The sequence below is a fragment of the Schistocerca cancellata genome, chromosome 4, assembly GCF_023864275.1.
Source record: "Schistocerca cancellata isolate TAMUIC-IGC-003103 chromosome 4, iqSchCanc2.1, whole genome shotgun sequence".
NCBI classification, from domain to species: domain Eukaryota; kingdom Metazoa; phylum Arthropoda; class Insecta; order Orthoptera; family Acrididae; genus Schistocerca; species Schistocerca cancellata.
This window is the reverse complement of record NC_064629.1, coordinates 290,876,280-290,898,607: the sequence shown is the minus strand read 5'-3', so window position 1 is coordinate 290,898,607 and position 22,328 is coordinate 290,876,280. Positions and strand designations below refer to the sequence as shown.

Below are 22,328 nucleotides of genomic sequence, written 5' to 3'. Positions count from 1 at the left end.
GATTAGCCAGACAAACATGTGGTTCCTGAAGAGGGGCAGCAGCCTTTTCAGTAGTTGCAGGGGCAACAGTCTGGATGATTGACTGATCTGGCCTTGTAACATTAACCAAAACGGCCTTGCTGTGCTGGTACTGCGAACGGCTGAAAGCAAGGGGAAACTACAGCCGTAATTTTTCCCGAGGACATGCAGCTCTACTGTATGATTAAATGATGATGGCGTCCTCTTGGGTAAAATATTCCGGAGGTAAAATAGTCCCCCATTCGGATCTCCGGGCGGGGACTACTCAGGAGGACGTCGTTATCAGGAGAAAGAAAACTGGCGTTCTACGGATCGGAGCGTGGAATGTCAGATCCCTTAATCGGGCAGGTAGGTTAGAAAATTTAAAAAGGGAAATGGATAGGTTAAAGTTAGATATAGTGGGAATTAGTGAAGTTCGGTGGCAGGAGGAACAAGACTTTTGGTCGGGTGATTACAGGGTTATAAATACAAAATCAAATAGGGGTAATGCAGGAGTAGGTTTAATAATGAATAAAAAAATAGGAGTGCGGGTTAGCTACTACAAACAGCATAGTGAACGCATTATTGTGGCCAAGATAGACACAAAGCCCATGCCTACTACAGTAGTACAAGTTTATATGCCAACTACCTCTGCAGATGATGAAGAAATAGATGAAATGTATGACGAGATAAAAGAAATTATTCAGGTAGTGAAAGGAGACGAAAATTTAATAGTCATGGGTGACTGGAATTCGTCAGTAGGAAAAGGGAGAGAAGGAAACATAGTAGGTGAATATGGATTGGGGGGAAGGAATGAAAGAGGAAGCCGCCTTGTAGAATTTTGCACAGAGCATAACTTAATCATAGCCAACACTTGGTTCAAGAATCATAAAAGAAGGTTGTATACCTGGAAGAATCCTGGAGATACTAGTAGGTATCAGATAGATTATATAATGGTAAGACAGAGATTTAGGAACCAGGTTTTAAATTGTAAGACATTTCCTGGGGCAGATGTGGATTCTGACCACAATCTATTGGTTATGAACTGCAGATTGAAACTGAAGAAACTGCAAAAAGGTGGGAATTTAAGGAGATGGGACCTGGATAAACTGAAAGAACCAGAGGTTGTAGAGAGTTTCAGGGAGAGCATAAGGGAACAATTGACAGGAATGGGGGAAAGAAATACAGTAGAAGAAGAATGGGTAGCTCTGAGGGATGAAGTAGTGAAGGCAGCAGAGGATCAAGTAGGTAAAAAGACGAGGGCTAGTAGAAATCCTTGGGTAACAGAAGAAATATTGAATTTAATTGATGAAAGGAGAAAATACAAAAATGCAGTAAATGAAGCAGGCAAAAAGGAATACAGACGTCTCAAAAATGATATCGACAGGAAGTGCAAAATGGCTAAGCAGGGATGGCTAGAGGACAAATGTAAGGATGTAGAGGCTTGTCTCACTAGGGGTAAGATAGATACTGCCTACAGGAAAATTAAAGAGACCTTTGGAGAGAAGAGAACCACTTGTATGAATATCAAGAGCTCAGATGGCAACCCAGTTCTAAGCAAAGAAGGGAAGGCAGAAAGGTGGAAGGAGTATATAGAGGGTTTATATAAGGGCGATGTACTTGAGGACAATATTATGGAAATAGAAGAGGATGTACATGAAGACGAAATGGGAGATAAGATACTGCGTGAAGAGTTTGACAGAGCACTGAAAGACCTGAGTCGAAACAAGGCCCCGGGAGTAGACAACATTCCATTTGAACTACTGATGGCCTCGGGAGAGCCAGTCATGACAAAACTCTACCATCTGGTGAGCACGATGTATGAGACAGGCGAAATACCCTCAGACTTTAAGAAGAATATAATAATTCCAATCCCAAAGAAAGCAGGTGTTGACAGATGTGAAAATTACCGAACTATCAGTTTAATAAGTCACAGCTGCAAAATACTAACGCGAATTCTTTACAGACGAATGGAAAAACTGGTAGAAGCCGACCTCGGGGAAGATCAGTTTGGATTCCGTAGAAATGTTGGAACACGTGAGGCAATACTGACCTTACGACTTATCTTAGAAGAAAGATTAAGAAAAGGCAAACCTACGTTTCTAGCATTTGTAGACTTAGAGAAAGCTTTTGACAATGTTAACTGGAATACTCTCTTTCAAATTCTGAAGGTGGCAGGGGTAAAATACAGGGAACGAAAGGCTATTTACAGTTTGTACAGAAACCAGATGGCAGTTATAAGAGTCGAGGGGCATGAAAGGGAAGCAGTGGTTGGGAAAGGAGTAAGACAGGGTTGTAGCCTCTCCCCGATGTTATTCAATCTGTATATTGAGCAAGCAGTAAAGGAAACAAAAGAAAAATTCGGAGTAGGTATTAAAATTCATGGAGAAGAAGTAAAAACTTTGAGGTTCGCCGATGACATTGTAATTCTGTCAGAGACAGCAAAGGACTTGGAAGAGCAGTTGAACGGAATGGACAGTGTCTTGAAAGGAGGATATAAGATGAACATCAACAAAAGCAAAACGAGGATAATGGAATGTAGTCAAATTAAGTCGGGTGATGCTGAGGGAATTAGATTAGGAAATGAGACACTTAAAGTAGTAAAGGAGTTTTGCTATTTAGGGAGTAAAATAACCGATGATGGTCGAAGTAGAGAGGATATAAAATGTAGACTGGCAATGGCAAGGAAAGCGTTTCTCAAGAAGAGGAATTTGTTAACATCGAGTATAGATTTAAGTGTCAGGAAGTCGTTTCTGAAAGTATTTGTATGGAGTGTAGCCATGTATGGAAGTGAAACATGGACGATAACTAGTTTGGACAAGAAGAGAATAGAAGCTTTCGAAATGTGGTGCTACAGAAGAATGCTGAAGATAAGGTGGGTAGATCACGTAACTAATGAGGAGGTATTGAATAGGATTGCGGAGAAGAGAAGTTTGTGGCACAACTTGACTAGAAGAAGGGATCGGTTGGTAGGACATGTTTTGAGGCATCAAGGGATCACAAATTTAGCATTGGAGGGCAGTGTGGAGGGTAAAAATCGTAGAGGGAGACCAAGAGATGAATACACTAAGCAGATTCAGAAGGATGTAGGTTGCAGTAGATACTGGGAGATGAAGAAGCTTGCACAGGATAGAGTAGCATGGAGAGCTGCATCAAACCAGTCTCAGGACTGAAGACCACAACAACAACAACAGATTAGTGTCACACTAAACATACTTTGATAAAAGAAATGTACACAAATATTATTTATACAATACATTTTGTAGCTTTATAGATATTTTTTTCAGTAGGAGTCGAGGGATACAGATGAATTCAGTGTACATCATTGATGGTTACAATGTCTGTGTTTATACAGTGTATCTTCACATTACAATTTCCTTCAGACATGCATACATTTCTGCAGGACACTGTAATGTGAAGATACAATGTATAAAGACAGACATTGTAACCATCAGTGGTCTATCCATGCGTAGATAGGATGAAATAGCCATAAACATTTTTTTCTCTCTGTGTCCGGAAATCACGAAATGTGGAAACATTGGACTTCATGAAGACATTTTAGGGATTTAGCTTGTAGTTTGTCATTTTATATGCCTCTCTTCTCAGATATGGTTGGCCAATGTACAACATTGTCATGGCGAACAACTTGGCTCTAAAAGTTACAGAAAAGTCTTCAGACTGGTGTCTTTTTAAAAAAGCACTAATGCAGAAACCGTTCTAAACAATGCTGCAGTATAAACGCAGAGGTAAAAGCTGCAAACGTCACCATCTCCATAACTGCTTGTTGTCGCACTCCTGTTTGTTGGCACATAATCATCGAGATAAGTAGTCCTGTCTTTAGAGAAGGCATTCTAGAGAAGGCATTCACGCGACTACCATCTCTCTCTTCCCACCTGCGCCACATGCCACACGAGCGAATATTTTCCATAAAATGTTGCAGGATTAGTTTTCCATAAAAGCAACAATTTCATTGCGACTGCCTGAATCGACAAATTTTTAACATTTAAAAAAATACTCCCACAATTCTTTGAATGATATCTCTCAAATGATTTTTTACCTACACATACCTGTAAATTAGGGATATCATATCATAATTTTTAAAAGTTACATTTTTGGAAATCAGTGGTGATAAAAATATCAACAGCTCTAACAAATATGTCTGTGCTATACAGAAGTGCAACAGCTCAAGTGGTTCAGTAAATTGCCGCAGCGGTGCGTCACATCCCTATGTTTGTAATCTGAGGCGTTGTTGGAAATCTGTGACGTGTGGCACTCCGAGAAAGTTCCTCTCGCTATGTAGGTTCAGCAGTGTGTTACAAATTGGCAAATGAAGCCGCCAGTGCCTTGTGGTGCAGAAGTAAGCCTGTAGTGTCCACGAGATACTCTTCTCTCCTGTACTAAAGTTCGAGTGGCAGACAGGCTGCAACACGTTTGCGGTTACTACCTGCGCGAACACTGCAAAAATGAGCCGTTCGTGCGCATGTCTGGATCTGCCAGCACCTGGCAATCACCTCCTGCCGATTTCTATTAGTACTGATTGAGTAAAAATTGGAAATGGCTCTGACCACTATGGGACTTAACTTCTAAGGTTCCAGGCTGTAGCGCCTAGAACCGCTCGGCCACCCCAGCCGGCACTGATTGAGTAAACGTGTTTAAAATCCGTCTGGGCAACTGCAAGACAGTACGTTTTCAAATAAACGCAGGCGTTTCGTTTTATTGTTATAAAACAATGTCAGTGATCTGTAATGGAACATATTTACAATGCGATTTGCGTTTTAGGTGTAAAAACAAGTCGTTACAAAAGATATTGAGTTGTGAGTTTACTTACTGCATTTTATGTCTCGTTGTTAGCTTGCATCGCGAAGTGTCGTCAGTTTGCACATTTTTGGGCTATTCCTTCGTTTGGCACTGATTTTTTTCCCTATTTCTGCTCTAGTTTGCTGCACTAGACATTTCTTGACGTGAAATAGGACATAGTATACCACCACAACTGTTATTGTGCATAGTCCTGGCTAAACGCCTGTCTCAGTGCTTTTATGTTTATCGTGTTCTCAATTTAACTTCTAGTTTTATTTTTCACTTGCCCTCAACTATTTCTCTTCATCTTCGGTTTGCTACGTGACTATTATGTAAGGGGCGTTAAAAAAAAAAAATCGAGCCGGAGGCATAATTACAGAAACCAGTGTCCATATGTTAGAATTATTGACCCTGGCTGTTGAGACACTTGTCCCACTGTGACACAAGACGATAAATGGCTGTCTCATGAAATTCCCGGGACTGTGATGTTAACCAGTTCCGCACGTACAGCTGGACGTTGTCGTCCGAGGTGAGTATTTGCCCCTCAGAGCCTTTTTAAGGGGACCAAAAATGGCGTAATCAGAGGGACAGAGGTCCGGACTGTATGGAGGGTGGCCGAGATCCTCCCATTTGAATTTCTGCAGGAGTGCCGCGACTGTGCTGGCCGTATGAGGCTTTGCATTGTCGTGGAGCAGAATGACCCCACGGGCGAGATTGCCTGGTCGTTTTTATTTGATCACTTGGCAAAGGGTGGTCAAGGTTTGCGATTAACGCAGGGCATTCATTATTGTCTCGTGCTGCATACAGGTGCGCGGCACGTTTCGGAGACTAGGAGTAGTTCACGCGGAACGTTCACTAAAAGTCGTAAGCCGCGAAAGACGCTAGTAGGGTGGTCCAGCATTGACAGCAATTTGCTCTGTAGGGCAAACGGTTCACCTCGGACGACAACGTCCAGTTGTAGGTGCGGAAGTGGTTCACATCGCAGGCCCGGGAATTTTATGAGACAGCCATTCACCGCCTTGTGTCACAGTGGGATAAGTGTCTCAACAGCCAAGGTCAATACTTCCAATATACAGGTACTGGTTTCTGTAATTACACCTCCGGCTCGTTTCTTTTTGAACGCCCCTTATATCGTTTAAAGTATGTTAATTTTTATTTATTTAACATTTAAGTCAAATGTGTGTCTGTTTGTGTGTGTGTGTGTGTGTGTGTGTGTGTGTGTGTGTGTGTGTGCGTACACTACTGGCACAAAAATGAATAATTTAAAATTACTTCTTGATTCTTCATTTCTGTTGGCTTTGTTAGCAGTTCTACATGTAGAAATAAGGTGATGATGTCCGATATGGCAACAGTTAATGACGATGTAGAAAATTATATGAGTGAAAGTTCATAATAAATGTGATGTTTATCTCTGTGGTTCTTTATAATCAGTTGGTAGTTCCTATTACAATAATGCTGTCACGAATTTTCAGCTCGAATTCATATCCCTCGCTACACTGCATACAGGTGCGCGGCACCTTTCGGAGACTAGGAGTAGTTCGCGCGGAACGTTCACTAAAAGCCGTAAGCCGGGAAAGACGCTAGTAGGGAGGTCCAGCAATGACAGGCGAGGAGCGGCTGCGACGCCGGCTGCCGCACCCGCTGGTCGATAGCTGGCCCGCTGCCGCTCTGCCCAAAAATTCCTGCCTCTCTTTCCTCGCTCACACATTTCCACTCGGTCATTTTCCGCCTGCGCGTTACCGGCAGCACTTTCCGACAGTTCAGCTAATGTCTTGAAGAATATTCAGAGATGTATCGTATTAAATCGGTTAGTCCATTACGGACACTAGTTAGAATGCTGCCGTGAGCAGGTCGTAGTCACAACCGCACTGACCGTTGTGCGAAGCCTGCTCAGAGGCCTGTTATCTTATTCTCAGATCGGTCATGCGCAAATTTTTCGGTATTAATAACCTATTTCGTCTTTTTCTTCCATTCTAGAAGTCTTTTATATAATTTTATTAGCGTTTGGCGTACATCGTGGCCCAGAACAGTGTACGCCTATGTAGTGTTGTGGCGCACTCTGCAGTGTTTCCCTTCTGCGGCTGGTACTGGGGTACTGCAGCACTAGCCAAGCAGCGTCAAATAGGGCTCGCTGTATGTTTGAGAACTTCCTGTGGAGGGGTAGGACAGACACGCTACTGCTCATACTTTCAATAGACGATTCCCTGTAGATACGACTATAATACCATAGTTACGACTGAGTAAGCAAAGGAACTGTACTGCATTGGTAAACATTTCAGTCCATGCAATATTACCCGGAAGAGTGTTGTGCACATGCAAAATAGGTACCTGAACTGGTATGTTTTTTTACCTGTACGGCGAATGAATGCCCATTACATACTGCCCTGTTGTTTGCTGTAGTGTTGTGATGTCCGCCATGTACTTCACGCAATGGAACGCTACAAACTATATCGTTACTGTATTTCAGGTCCTTAGAAACACGAGCGTGGTGGCGCCGTGGCTACCACACTGTACTCGTATTCGGGAGGACGACGGTTCAATCCCGCGTCCGGCCATTCTGATTTAGGTTTTCCGTGATTTTCCTAAATCACTCCAGGCAAATGCTGGGATGGTTCCTTTGAAAGGGCACGGCGGACTTCCTTCCCTAACCCGATTTGACCGATTACCTCTCTGTGTGGTCTCCTCTCCCAAACAATCCCCCCTTAATAGCACTTGAGATTGGGCACATCATTATTATGGCTCCGAGAGTGGAGATATCCATAGACAAACGTGCTGAAATTGTAGCACTCAAGACAAGCGAGTCTATTTATATTTCAAATAGCGAAACAAAATGCAATACACCCTTCACTGCCAGAAGCCAGCAGATAGCAATGATCACCTACCACGAGCAGAACGACCCGTAAAATAACCGAAAGTGATGACAAATTCATGAGAATTACTATTTGCAGAAATAGGTTTAAAACAGCAACACAAATTCGCGCAGTATTGGTAGAAATGAAGAAGAAATTTTCTGTTCGAAGGCCGTACAGTAGAGAAACCGTATGTCATCAGGTATGTGGATTGCGTTTAATGGGGAAAGGGTGCACATTAAAACAGGATAATGCCCCAAAATATCGATTAGCTTTCTGTAAGAAGTACATTGCACCAATGGAAACACATAAGCCACCGAAAGACACTATTTGGCCGTCTCAAAGTCCTTGTTGTAATCCTACACAAGGTCCCACCGATATCCTACCATGGAAATAATACAATAGTCTTAAAATTAAATTTCCGACGGAACGCTTTAATGGGGCACCCTGAAGCGGTACATGGTTGCTCACAGATGTGGTGTGAGTTTGAGCCAGCTCGCAGCTTCTTAGTTGGCCTGTACCTGTGAAATGCCGGTTAGCCTGGCAAGAGCCCGAGGCTCCATGCGAGTGTCACTCCGTGCAAGTGTTCCAACCCCCGCGGATGCTGCAGGGTGACTTTCTTAACTGAAGGATTATGAAGGGCGTTGGTGTGCAAGCCATGCATCTGTAGTACATATGATGACTGAAATAAATTTATGTGAAACATACACAGCACATAGTGACTAACAACGTACCATAACAACATATCGTGGTTACAGGCTACAAATACAGTCCCTTTATTTTATTGATGAAAGAAGGTAACGAACGTTACAAATACACTAATTTTAACTGTAGTGATATTGCGACATTATTTTCTTATTATACTATAGTTTCCGAAGGGAAAATCTATATGGAACTATCACAAAGTTAACAGACAGTGGAGTGGTACACAAGTTCTCCTGGGAAATAAACGATTACACGTGCATGTTACTGTCCTTTAAAAATCCATGATTATTTGTAAGAATATGAACTTTCTTATTCAAAAATAGTGGCTTCAAACCCTCTACTGGAGTCTTCTGGAGTAGACTGGAGTCCACAGGTGGCTGAACGCTGTCGAAAGCGAAAACCAGTATCACATTAACACACAGAAAGGGATACTGCCACGAGTGTTGTGGAGATGAGGTACTGTTCCACAGTAAGTGCGAGTCGTCAGGAAAAGCACTATATTGTATTTAGTCAGGTTTCCACCACCGTTGGACACGAAAAGACATATGAAGAAAATTCGTCTTCAAACGAATATGGCACTACCAAATCATCCAGAAGATTTTACTGTCAGAATTTTTTCTCAGCAAATTTAGGGTGCGCAGAACTTGTACTACTGGAATGCAAAATGAGGGACACTGTATTGCATAGTATTTTTGGTTTAGGTGCCTGAAATGCTTTTAATATTTTCTTCTAACCGTACGAACTATTTGTGTGTTTCAGTGACTTTCCGACGGACGATGAAGCGCCCAACGGTGGAGAGATGCAGCATTCAAAGGTGAGTTGCTATTGCCTTTTCAAATTTATTCTAGGATTGGTAACCGGTCCATACACCTTTGTTACGTGGCTCACAGCGTAGTAAATGATGACAAAATGGTTTTATCTCATCAGTGACTTTGTTCTGCTATACTCACTTAAGGGAATTAAACCATAACGATGTTGTAGCAATAAAATAGGGTTACAGATATTTTTGTACGTATGGACGAAAGGACTGAGAAGGGTAGTTCTTACCTGCTCCACTCATGTATGAATACACAACTGAGTTAATGTGGCACACAGGAATTCTACGACGCATCAGTGGCTTCTCAACCCTCTTCTCCTTCTGGCTATCTTCCCACCTTCTCCTCTCCCCAAGTCACACTCTGTTTTTCACCTTGTTTCTAAATGCAAGAACTTAAAAAAAATACAACGATTCAAAGAGGACGCATATAATATGCACTCGTTAGACTGGGCATCATGGTGGGCGCAATTTATTAGGAATATTCGGAAAATACAACAAAAATCGTTATTTTTTTTGTCATACAGGGTGTTTCAAAAATGACCGGTATATTTGAAACGGCAATAAAAACTAAACGAGCAGCGATAGAAATACACCGTTTGTTGCAATATTCTTGGGACAACAGTACATTTTCAGGTGGACAAACTTTCGAAATTACAGTAGTTACAATTTTCAACAACAGATGGCGCTGCGGTCTGGGAAACTCTATAGTACGATATTTTCCACATATCCACCATGCGTAGCAATAATATGGCGTAGTCTCTGAATGAAATTACCCGAAACCTTTGACAACGTGTCTGGCGGAATGGCTTCACATGCAGATGAGATGTACTGCTTCAGCTGTTCAATTGTTTCTGGATTCTGGCGGTACACCTGGTCTTTCAAGTGTCCACACAGAAAGCAGTCACAGGGGTTCATGTCCGGCGAATAGGGAGGCCAATCCACGCCGCCTCCTGTATGTTTCGGATAGCCCAAAGCAATCACACGATCATCGAAATATTCATTCAGGAAATTAAAGACGTCGGCCGTGCGATGTGGCCGGGCACCATCTTGCATAAACCACGAGGTGTTCGCAGTGTCGTCTAAGGCAGTTTGTACCGCCACAAATTCACGAAGAATGTCCAGATAGCGTGATGCAGTAATCGTTTCGGATCTGAAAAATGGGCCAATGATTCCTTTGGAAGAAATGGCGGCCCAGACCAGTACTTTTTGAGGATGCAGGGACGATGGGACTGCAACATGGGGCTTTTCGGTTCCCCATATGCGCCAGTTCTGTTTATTGACGAAGCCGTCCAGGTAAAAATAAGCTTCGTCAGTAAACCAAATGCTGCCCACATGCATATCGCCGTCATCAATCCTGTGCACTATATCGTTAGCGAATGTCTCTCGTGCAGCAATGGTAGCGGCGCTGAGGGGTTGCCGCGTTTGAATTTTGTATGGATAGAGGTGTAAACTCTGGCGCATGAGACGATACGTGGACGTTGGCGTCATTTGGACCGCAGCTGCAACACGGCGAACGGAAACCCGAGGCCGCTGTCGGATCACCTGCTGCACTAGCTGCGCGTTGCCCTCTGTGGTTGCCGTATGCGGTCGCCCTACCTTTCCAGCACGTTCATCCGTCACGTTCCCAGTCCGTTGAAATTTTTCAAACAGATCCTTTATTGTATCGCTTTTCGGTCCTTTGGTTACATTAAACCTCCGTGGAAAACTTCGTCTTGTTGCAACAACACTGTGTTCTAGGCGGTGGAATTCCAACACCAGAAAAATCCTCTGTTCTAAGGAATAAACCATGTTGTCCACAGCACACTTGCACGTTGTGAACAGCACACGCTTACAGCAGAAAGACGGCGTACAGAATGGCGCACCCACAGACTGTGTTGTCTTCTATATCTTCCACATCACTTGCAGCGCCATCTGTTGTTGAAAATTGTAACTACTGTAATTTCGAAAGTTTGTCCGCCTGAAAATGTACTGTTGTCCCAAGCATATTGCAACAAACGGTGTATTTCTATCGCTGCTCGTTTAGTTTTTATTGCCGTTTCAAATATACCGGTCATTTTTGAAACACCCTGTAGTATTATGTAGTAGTTTTGAAAGAGATTTTATGGCCAGACCGACAGATAAGATAGTAAAACTAAACTAAACTCCGTCCGAACAGGCCTTGGAAGGAGCAACGGTACCGACCGGCCATCGTGTCATCCTCAGCCCACAGGCGTCACTGGATGTGGATATGGAGGGCATGTGGTCAGCACACCGCTCTCCCAGCGGTCTGTCAGTTTACGAGACCGGAGCCGCTACTTGTCAGTCGACCAGCTCCTCAGTTTTCCTCACAAGGGCTGAGTGCACCCCGCGTGCCAACAGCGCTCGGCAGACCGGATGGTCACCCATTAAAGTGCTAGCCCAGCCCGACAGCGCTTAACTTCGGTGATCTGTCGGGAACCGGTGTTACCACTGCGGCAAGGCCGTTGGCAGACAAGACAGTAGCGCCTTGTTTATTTCTTTCAGAAGAACTATCCAAAACACTTACTACAGGCTACGTAGTCAAATAATTGCAAAAAGTGTTAGTTTCTGTAACCTAACCTGTAGAATACAGACAAACTGTGTTATGATGCATTGTGGTCATATTTCTATAGCCACACTAACGAAAAGGAACATAAGAATGTGAATGTTAAGAACAAATGTGAGATCTACTATTTGTTTTCTGTAATAATCTAAGTGTGCAGCTTTTGTAGTTGGTGTGAAATCCCCAAATCTGGTAAAGGATAACGAAACAAATTTGATACCATAAATAACTTCTGGTTGCTGCAATTCTTCCTCAATAATAGACGATACAATCACGGTGTTCGTTCACTCGCTTTGCAGAAAAATACTGTAAAAAGTCACTTGAAGTATCAAAGCAGTAGATCGAATGTAGTGGGGGTGCAGAAGCGGATAAGGAACGAGGTGGAGAAAGAATTCCGCTGAAGTTTTAAATTGAGTTAGCTGTGTAGGGAGCTCGATTCATCTGGTTGCTTGTGAGGCAAGTAAAGAGCCAGATACCGATCTAATCTCTGTGCTGGATCAACAGTCAGTGGCCTGGGACGCTGGTCAATCTGGATATGATTTTCAGAAAATTCACCGTGCAGCAGCCAGCATATCCAGTGCGGTACTGCACATAGTTACATTAAAAAGATAAACTTAATGCAAATTATTTGTTCCATTTTTTCATCAGCTAAAAATCGAAGAGCATATCAAAATATGCCCAAACTTTTACACAGCCTACAATAAAGTTAGCATCCAAAATGAGTACCACCTCAATATATTTTCTTTTTTTTTATTGTACCTTGCAAGTTCAAAGACTTTAGTTCCCCTCTAACATCAAGCCTAGACTCCTTAGAAATCCTGTTTACTGTTAAAATTTTAATGTGCATAGAGCATGAGTTATAAAATAATAATAATTAATCATTACCGTCAAGTGGGAATAATGATAAGCTAGCAAGAGTAAGCATGGAAGCAGTACAGAAAGAATTAAATTTGGAACGGAAGGTAATTTTTCGGCCAAGAGTATGAAATTACGTGTAAAGTTGGCAGAGTATACGGTAAGAAAAGGAAAGGAAAGCTGTGAGGACTAGCCGCTCGCTGTTGGACAGCACCAAGACAGATGAGGTATATTACGGGAGCCAAGCCGATGATATCCTCTTGAATGCGACTTGTTTTTCGTTCAGAGCAGGTTACTGGGCAGTTAGAGTGAGATGGAGAAAGATTTAAAGTTCTGTGTAGGTGCGTAGTCAAATGATGCACGTATCAGAACTTTTACTGTACGTACGGAACGATAACTGGTATGTAATATGGAAGGAGGGGCACTGAAGACATCAGTGACTAAAAAACCTATGAAGAAAACATCTGCCCTAACAGAGGATAAGAATATCTTGTAAAGTCAAGCAGTCGAATATTCCACGCATACCTCTGAAGCCGGCCGCTGTGGCCGAGCGGTTTGGGCGCTTCTGTCCGGAACCGCGCGACTGCTACGGTCGCAGGTTCGAATCCTGTCTCGGGCATGGATGTGTATGATGTCCTTAGGTTAGTTAGGTTCAAATGGTTCAAATGGCTCTGAGCACTATGGGACTTCACATCTGTGGTCATCAGTCCCCTAGAACTTAGAACCACTTAAACCTAACTAACCTAAGGACATCACACACATCCATGCCCGAGGCAGCATTCGAACCTGCGACCGTAGCGGTCACGCGGTTCCAGACTGAAGCGCCTAGAACCGCACGGCCGGTTAGTTAGGTTTAAGTAATTCTAAGTTCTAGGGGACTGACGACCTCAGATGTAAAGGCCAAAGTGCTCAGAACCATTTGAACCATTTTATACCTCTCAAGCATTCATGGAGTCGTCTGGGACAACTATACAAACACAAAAAAAGATACGATTGGACGTTTACGGGGGGAGGGGGGCAAATAAAAGAGTTGGGTATGTGTTTGATCACATTTCACACGCTGCAGACAGAATGCCATTAGCAAGTGGTCACCTGCCATCCCAGTGTCTCTCCACAGTGCCTGTCTGTGCAGGAGGAGGCGGCGGGTGTGCATCCGTGGTACCTGCGCTGCCCTGCAGCCGTCAGCATCCGCCAGCTGAAGCACCTGGTGCGCTCCAAGTTCGGCGTCACGGACGAGCACCGAGTAGACGTCATCTACAGGGGCGAGTGTCTGCCAGACACGTTCACGCTCATGGACATCGCGTACACCTTCTCCTGCCAACGGGTGAGTACGTGGCCGCTGCCTTCTACAGCTTCTAATGCCACGACAGTAGTTAGTGGCTCACGGACGGAGCATTCAGTTATCCGACGACGCCAGTATCTCAACGTTCTCTCTCTTGCGTTTGCCTATATGAAGTTTATAAAGTTAATGTTCCGTAAAGTAAGTACAGATATGTTTAACTTGCGGACGAAATCGCTCAGGGGGCCCGAGACAATAATACGATTCAATAAGCACACTATTAACACTGCTTCAGATATCTAAGTAGTAAGAATTCACTTGTTATACACTGAAGAGCCCAATAAACTGGTACACTTGCCTAATATCGTTTAGGGCCCCCGCGAGCACGCAGAAGTGCCGCAGCACGACGTGGCATGGACTCCACTAATGTCTGAAGTAGTGCAGGAGGGAACTGACACCAGCATGGCATCACATGCCACATCATTACGTCGCGGGTCAAAGCCAGCTTCTGGTATCGGTAGGTTCAGCCTACCCTGAAATTGTAGTACAATTGAAACTCATCTCTTCTATTTGGCCACCATCAGTCTGGATATCCGCAACCTTTTTTTTTTAATTTGAAGAAATTTTTTTTGTGCATTAACTGTCTGCATTAATTGATACTCTGGAACTGATGTAGTGTACGTAGACACAAAATGCACAGGCACACATATTAATGGCGCAAATGACAGTGAAGTTTGTTACAATTTCTGGTGACAGATTTATCGCCATTTGTTCGTCTGCAGACACTGACGATAGTGATACGGATTAGATGACGATGTTAAAGCCAGATGTGTATACATTATGGACTGGGGCTTGTGAAACGACTGAGTGATCGGGCTGCACAAAACGAAAAGCGAATCTGGCTCAGAAGGATCTTAATAATTATTTTAGTGTATAAAGCTCGCTGTGTGTCCTTTTTTCAGTACCTGCTCAAATGTACAATTTGTGTGTTAACGTGTACACACAAAAAAATAACGCGTGTTTTTATCGAATTTAATTCACGTCATTCTATTTTTTCTGAGTTTTTGAACTATCCGGATTTTCGAGAATTCAGATTACTCACGGTCCCACCTTGTCCGGAGAAACGAGATTCCCCTGTCCGCAACCAGTCACAACGTTTTAAGTTTATTAATCTTTTGGCAGTAATTTATTAGCGGCGAGTTTTGAGCCGCTAGTTCTCATCACCATATATTAAGACATACAAATTATTTAATCATTCCCTGCTTATGAGCACTGGTGACTCGAACAACGTAGCTAATTAATTGCCATAAGCTCAGTAATCTTAAGCATTGTGGCTGGTTGCGGTAATTACATACAGTGTGTTTAAAAATTTATGCCGTAGTTTCAGGCATGAATCCCCAATATGTATACAGTAAAAAAATTTCATTACAACATGTGTCCGTAAATAATTGCGAGTTATGGCCTTCAGATCAATGGTATATGCCGGACTGTTTTTCGCCGCGCAGGTAATTGCCTTCACAGTAGATGTTCAAAATGTCCACCTTCTGTTTGAATACAGTCCTCACATCGATGTGTGGTGGCCCTGCGAACACAGTCCTAAGTTCAAGGAGGTACATGTTGCAAACGGTGAGGCTACAACTATTGTTCTCGGAAAAGGATCCATAGAGTCGTATGCTGAACATTCACTTGCAACCCTAACCTTCGTGTGCTGGTAGGAGTCGCCTGCACAGAATCCAGAAGTCCTCCTCTATATCTGGAGTAGTAGAGCTTGGTCGTCCGTTCCTAAAACTAGGAGGTAAAACTTTCCGTGAGTACAGAGACGGGGATTGAGAAGTTCAGATGTCTTCCGATCTTGGACATATTTGCCGTGGGTACCTCTCCTGGCAGAAATGACGAACCGACGCGGCAGTGCCGTCCGCCTGATCTACATTATGTGCACTTCTGCAGCTCCTGATTTGAGTACACGTCAGATTCCAACCACTACATGATTTCTCCTCGGAGTTAACTGCTGTTAATACCCTCTGTCACGGCAACTGCCTTAAAGAAGAAAAACGTTCTGGTGAAGACCGCCGTTTTGAAGTCCATAACTTGAAAACCGAGCATTTTCGGACACATATCGTTCTGAGCTTTTGACGTGAAACGTCTGTCCGCTCTATACAAATGCGTGGTTTCGCGGCAATATATACTGAGAAAATTCTATCAGGCTTCCAGCTGCGTCAAGTAGTTTCAAATACATTCGCTCGTTGGTCAAACTTTCTTGTGTGGTAAAATACCGTCAGATTTGCATCGCTAGTAACTAGGAGACAAATAATACGTAAACAATGGTTGAACTCACGACGGATTCATCATATCTGTACGTGTTTGTCGCGAAGAATTTGTTTTGCCTGTGATGTCAACGTACCAGTGTAGGTGCATGCGCGTAATAATTGTGAATTAGCTTTGTGGAAATTTATAAACTGGTGTAGCGTTGAAACGCGTTTAGCTAGGACATTGGATCAGGGGCCGTTGTAAAGAGCTAGCACCCAAATTGAGACAACAAAAGTATTCGCTGTAATATAAGTCAAAATCGGTATTAAACTGAAAATTACAAAACGATGAAAGGTGTCGACTCGTAAGACTCGTAAATACGCGTGGATTAATAGAAAACACAAGTCAGTGGAAAGCTCGGCGCAAAGCGACTATGTAGCTGACCCATCGAGTGTACAGCGGATAGCAACAGTCGACATTCGTGAATGATCTGTTCTGTAACTGTTATCCTACTCTTGTGTAACCATTGTATTAAGGAGATTGACAGCTGAATTACGTACTGATGCGAAACACATGCTATGATTCTATCCTAAAGTTTTCACGAAAAATGTACCCCACGGACCCGAATTATGGTGAATCCATACCTGAAACTATGCCCTCTATTTTTGAAACACCGCCTATATCTATTATTATAACACAGTCAAGGAAAACTAATCTGCCAACATCATTTAATTGTATTATTTTTCTTGTACGTTTCTGCTACCCTATGAACAAGGTTTTTTAAAATTTTTTTTTATTATCTTTGTGTAACCCGATGCGTGTCTCTCTTAACGAGCGAGGTGGCGCAGTGGTTAGCACAGTGTGCGAAGTATTCACTAGGGTACATCCAGTATAAATCCCAAAATATGCAAATGGTTATCCATCGGATAGTAGACAATGGGATCCTGAAGATAACACTTCTCACGAAAAAAAATGTTCGAGGATTAACAAACACGGTGGATTCCAGTAAATAATGTCTGCGCCCACTAATCCCTAGCATAACTTGAGGCTTTCGTCCCACTAGGTTTCTTCTCTGTTGGCCGCAGGCTCTAACGTGCGTGCAGTAAACACTGCATAACGAAATGACAAATGAGAAAGAATTCAGAGCTATTAAAATTGAAAACTGAATATTTGGGTGTAGCTGGATTTTTATTCGTACTTACAGAAGTAAAGGTCACAATAACATGCTTCATACGAACTTAGGATCTACATGAGATTGCACAAATGTGTGTTCCTAGGCAAATTTAACAATTAATTCCGTCTTTATGCGCTTCACACACTAGTTCACGTGTTGCCACCTCGAAAACCAATCATAGACTGACTAGTGAGTTATCTTAACAGTTTGGCGCCTGCCCTTTCACGATGCACTCGTGACCGCTCCATCCTTCCCATCAATAAGCACTGACAGTAACTGAAATTTGTAATTATTTTTTCCTCATGAACTGATTGATAATGAAATTATTATTAACAAGTTCTTAGTGCAAGTAATGTCATCAGCACGATAGGAGCCGTGTCTTAATAATTAAACAGTGAACGTACAGAATGAAAGCTTCGCTTCTTGGCGCGCAGCGTGGTAGGTGAATCCACACATTGTCTCTCTGTCATCCAGTACGATAGGGCACTTGCTCACCCGGCCGTTCTCAGCCCACGTGACCATCTGGCGCGTCGTTCGATGAGTCTGTGTTTTGATCCTACCTACTCGCTAGCCTCCCTTAAAAGAATTGTTCTGTACTGCGCATTAAGACATAGCAATAAAATGTAATAAACGTGGGCAGTGATGTGGCACGAACACCACAACCGGACTAGCATTCGGGAGGACGACAGTCCAAATCTCCGTCCGGCCACCTAGACATAGGTTTTCTTTGATTTCCCTAAATCGCTATAGGAAAATGCCGAGATGGTTCTTTCAAAAGGGGGCGACCAATTTCCTTCTCCATCTTTCGTAATTCGAGCTTGTTCTCGGACTCTTAATGACCGCACTTTCGACGGCACTTCACACTCTAATTTTCCTTCCTTCTTCACTTCTCTTGACATTGTACTCACGTAGCTAATACGGTACGAGTGCAGCGTTAGTAAAGCGCATTGTTATTATGTTGCAGTCGTCGCGGATGCAGGTGACGTACCGCATATACAGGCGGCAGCCTCCCGAGTCCGCGGCGGTGTCCTCGTCCGCTGCCGCCTCGGAGGCAGAACTGGAGGAAGAGGAGAAGGCCGAGTGTGACGCCGCCAAGGAAGCGGCCGGCGGCGCCGCCGCGGCGGAGGGCCAGGCGGGGGCGGCCACTGCCAGCCCCACCCCCACCCCCGCCACCGCCGCTGACGGCGAGGGGGAGCAGCCGCCCCCTGGGGACGCGGACGCGGCCGCTGCGGCGGAGGCGGGGGTGGAGACGGCACTGCAAGCGCCGCCGTCTTCGGGGACGGAGGAGGCGGGGGCCGAAGCGGCCGCGTCCGTCCAGCCGGAGCCCTCGCGAGAAACGTCCGTCTGTCCAGAAGAGCCGGCGCCCCAGCCGGATGATAAGGTGGACCCACAGCCGGCGGAAACGCCTGCAGCAGACCCTGGAGCGCGTGTCGAAAACTTGCCGCCTGCTTCACTGACTGACGTGCAGACGGCCGTCCCGGAAGCTGCGCCCTGCGTCGAGAGCGCGTCGCCGACATTGGCGCAGCAGCAGCAGGAGTCCGAACCCGCGACTCCGGTAGCAGAGGCGCTGGGGCCGCAGCAGCAGCCGGAAAAGGCGGCGTCAGCGGAAGACGTGCCGGCGCAGGGCCAGCAGCCGCAACCCGCGACGCCGGCGACAGAGACGACGCAAGAGAAGAGCGACGAGGCGAAGGACTGCGCGGCGGTAGCGCCGCTGACTGACTGCGTTGCGAGCGCAAACCACAAGACTGAAGAAGGGGAAGCCGAGCGCAAGCCGGCCAGTCCGCAGAGAGAGCCCGAGTTGCCGCCCCCGCCGCCACCTCCACCCCAGCCACTGGCGCCACCGCCACCTCCGCCGCCGCCACCGCCACCACCACCACCGCTGCCACCACCACAGCCACAGCCACCACTAACTTTGCAGCTTGCGCCCAACCCCATCGTCCTGCCTGTCACCTCGTTCGACCTAGAATCTATAGCGGACGACTTCAACGAAGAGGAGGACGAGGACGAGTTTACCTTGCGAATATCGTCTTCTGAAGGTGAGGACGAGGAAGTGGTTCCCGAGCCTCTGCCCGAGAAACCCAAAGAGCCGGAACCCGTTCCGGAGAAGCCCGCGGAGGAGGAGGAGCAGCCCGTGTTGCCGAGAGAGAAGAGGGGCAAGGGTCTCGGCAAGTCGAAGGCGAAAACGAGAGAGGAACACGGCGGTGGGCGCAAGAGGAGTAAGCACAAGTCTAAACACCACGCGCGCGGCGAAGAAGGTGCTAAGAAGAGGAGGGTACACAAGAGCGAAATCACGTCGACGCCGACGATTTTGCAGTACGATAAGGACGCCATGAAGCTGAAAGTGAAGCTGAATTCCCCCACGAGTCCGGTGATATCTAACCTTCCGTCTTCCTCGAATTCGGGGCACCACAAGCACCACCCTCACCACCACTCCAAACACCACCACCATAACAAACACCAGGAGCAGCAGGACCAGAACGGAGCGGGAGTGGGAAGTAGTGGCGACGCGGCTAACGCCGACGGAGATTGGACGGTCGCTCTCAAGGAGCGCGTTCCACAGGTCAGGTCGCACAGGACGAACAAGAGTCTGTGCTACACTCCCAAGTCTCCCGACACACCCGAGGGAGGAAACGGGGCGAAGAAGACGAACGTGATGCTTCCGCCGTCCTCCATCACCGTAAGCAAGGTGACTGCCGGCGAGAAGCGCAAGCTCGACCACAAGACGAACAGTGCGTCGGAAAGTAAGAGGCCCGCCCTCGAGATTATGCTTGTCAACGCGCCCGGCCCCGGACAGTCGGGCAGCGGAGGACAGAACAAGACTGCTGCCAAGTCGTCTACTTCGTCCAAGCAAACTCCGTCCACTACGAGCGAGTCGGAGTTCGGTAAAAAGGCGGGTGGGGGTGAGGGTCCGAGTGCGAAAACGTCGAGACCTCTGCCGGCGACGATACCGCTCGTCAGGATTAAGAAGCCCTCGGCGACGGGCGTGCGGCCCCTGACGGGTCTGACGATCACTCCGAAGCCGCCGTCGAACGCCGCGAACAAGAGCGCGCCGCCGGCGAGGACTGCGGTGGCGCCCGAGGCGGACAGCAGCAAGCCGGACGACGAGCACGCGATCCGGCACGACGACATCGGCGCGCTCGACCTGTCGGGCAAGTCGTCTCGGGCGCGGGACGGCGCGTCGCCCACGTCGCCCGGCACGGACCTCAGCTCGCCGCCCTCCACCAAGAGCCCCACGGCGCCCGCGCAGCAGAGCATCCTGTCCATCGCGCAGACGCTCGTCCACCGCCAGCTGTCCAGCCTGCACCCGGGGCTCGTTATGGCCGGCAACGCCAACCTCATCTCTTCGACGGTACCCGGTCGCAACGGGAGCAACTCTCCCAACGCGCCCTCGGACGGTGCGCTCTCCTCCGCGCTGCTGGGGACGCTGGCGGGGCCCGGCGGAGGTGGCGGCGGCGCGCCGTCCGGATCGACGCCGACGTCCAATATGAGCAACCTCAAGACGCTGTCCGAGGCGGCGGTGCACATCCGCAACATGATGTCGTCACAAGGAAAGGGCGGCGCGCGCGCGCCGTCCAAGCAGCAGCAGCAGCAGCAACAACAACAACAACAGAAGGCGGCAGCGGCAGCCGCGGCGGCGGCGACGTCACAGGCCAAAGGTCCGGCCAAGTCCGGAGCGTTCTCGCGGCCGTCCCCGACCGGTCAGTACGCGTCCGGCGCCGGCTCCGGCGCGCCCTCCGCCTACTCGCTGGCCGCGGCGGGAGGCCCCGGCTCGCCGATCCGCATCCCCGTTCCGCCGTCGAAGCCGGCGGGCGCCCCACAGCTCCACGACGTGTTCTCGTGCCGCGGTCGCGGCGCGGCGGGGGCGGGGCCGCCCGGGGGCGGCTACGCCAGCCGCAAACCCGGCCCGAACCAGACGGTGCGCCACATCCCCAACCCGTCGGCGCTGATGTTCCGCCAGCAGCCGCAGCACCGCATGCAGGCCAAGGCGCCGCCCATCTACCAGGGCTACGCCACGTCCAAGGCGTCTGCCGCGCAGGCCGCCGCAGCTGCCGCCACCGCCCAGTCGTCCGTCTCCAACATCCGCAAGATGGAGAACATGACGCGCAACATCGAGAAGGTGGCCGCCGGGCTCACCATCCGCGCCGTCGAGGCCAACGTCAGCAAGTGAGCTGCTTCCCTACTACTGCCACTCTGATGCAGTGTGGACCGTATACTGAAACTCGTGTGTTGTGTCGTTTTCCACGTTTAAGACGAGCAAACAGTCCGAATTGTGCTCGGAAGAAACGAATACGCTGTTAGTATACTGTAAACTGTGAACAGTTACGCAACGTGCGCGTACTAAATTTGAACGTGCGTAGAACCGACATAAACCGTGAATATTTAAGTGTCGAATGCTCGCGAGGGAAAACTAAACTAGTATAATCGTTCGTCTATCGCGAAAGAAACACGTGACATTGCTGCGAAATGAACATTATTGTCTCGACACCACGTCGGAAGTGACAACGAGACGTTAACGAATTTCTCGTCGAAGCGGTTAATTTTTCCTCTTCCTTTGTGCTATGTTAACTCCCCAGTTAGGGAAACCCTACGTGTCAGTTTCGTCCTCTATTAAATGTTCCTTATTGGAAGAAATGCGTGCGTGTAACTTGCGTCATTATACCTACTCGGCAGCTTCGTTCCCAACACAGGCCCAAATTTTGAGACAGTCTCGTACCTTAAATATGTATCTTAGAAAAATTCTTAGGCAGTATCGAGTGTGACGCAAAAGTGCCTGTCCGGTTGCCTGCGGATACTGAAGCTGAAAAGAACGAGACGACAAACTGAAAAACTTTTTATAAACCTGAGCAATTTTACTTTCAGAATATACAATTGCCCGCCAACAAAAACTTGCCGTCTCATTTCCTCTTAATGTCCATCAACATCGAGCTTCTGCCTGAAACGAGATCACTGTGATACGAAGTTTTTCTTATAGTAAGAAAAGTGGGAAAGACACTAACCAGATAAATTTTTATCGGCTTACAAGCTTCATCCAGTTTGTTTTCGCGCTG

General features: G+C 46.6%; 1 protein-coding gene and 1 pseudogene across 1 annotated transcript in view; one reads left to right on the top strand and one right to left on the bottom strand.

Moving 5' to 3' along the window:
* The window catches only part of LOC126184111 (treacle protein-like), a 302,367-nt gene extending 280,314 nt beyond the window's left edge, over window positions 1–22,053 (top strand). Inside the window, exons 5-10 of the mRNA XM_049926475.1 lie at window positions 9,108–9,162; window positions 13,713–13,904; window positions 18,245–18,782; window positions 18,843–19,054; window positions 19,199–20,837; window positions 20,907–22,053. Coding sequence (XP_049782432.1) covers window positions 9,108–9,162; window positions 13,713–13,904; window positions 18,245–18,782; window positions 18,843–19,054; window positions 19,199–20,837; window positions 20,907–21,448 — 3,178 coding nt within the window. The 3' untranslated portion in view covers window positions 21,449–22,053. The remainder of the gene's footprint in view (window positions 1–9,107; window positions 9,163–13,712; window positions 13,905–18,244; window positions 18,783–18,842; window positions 19,055–19,198; window positions 20,838–20,906) is intronic.
* On the bottom strand, window positions 11,515–11,632 carry LOC126185623 (5S ribosomal RNA; annotated as a pseudogene).
* Window positions 22,054–22,328: the final 275 nt, after the last annotated feature.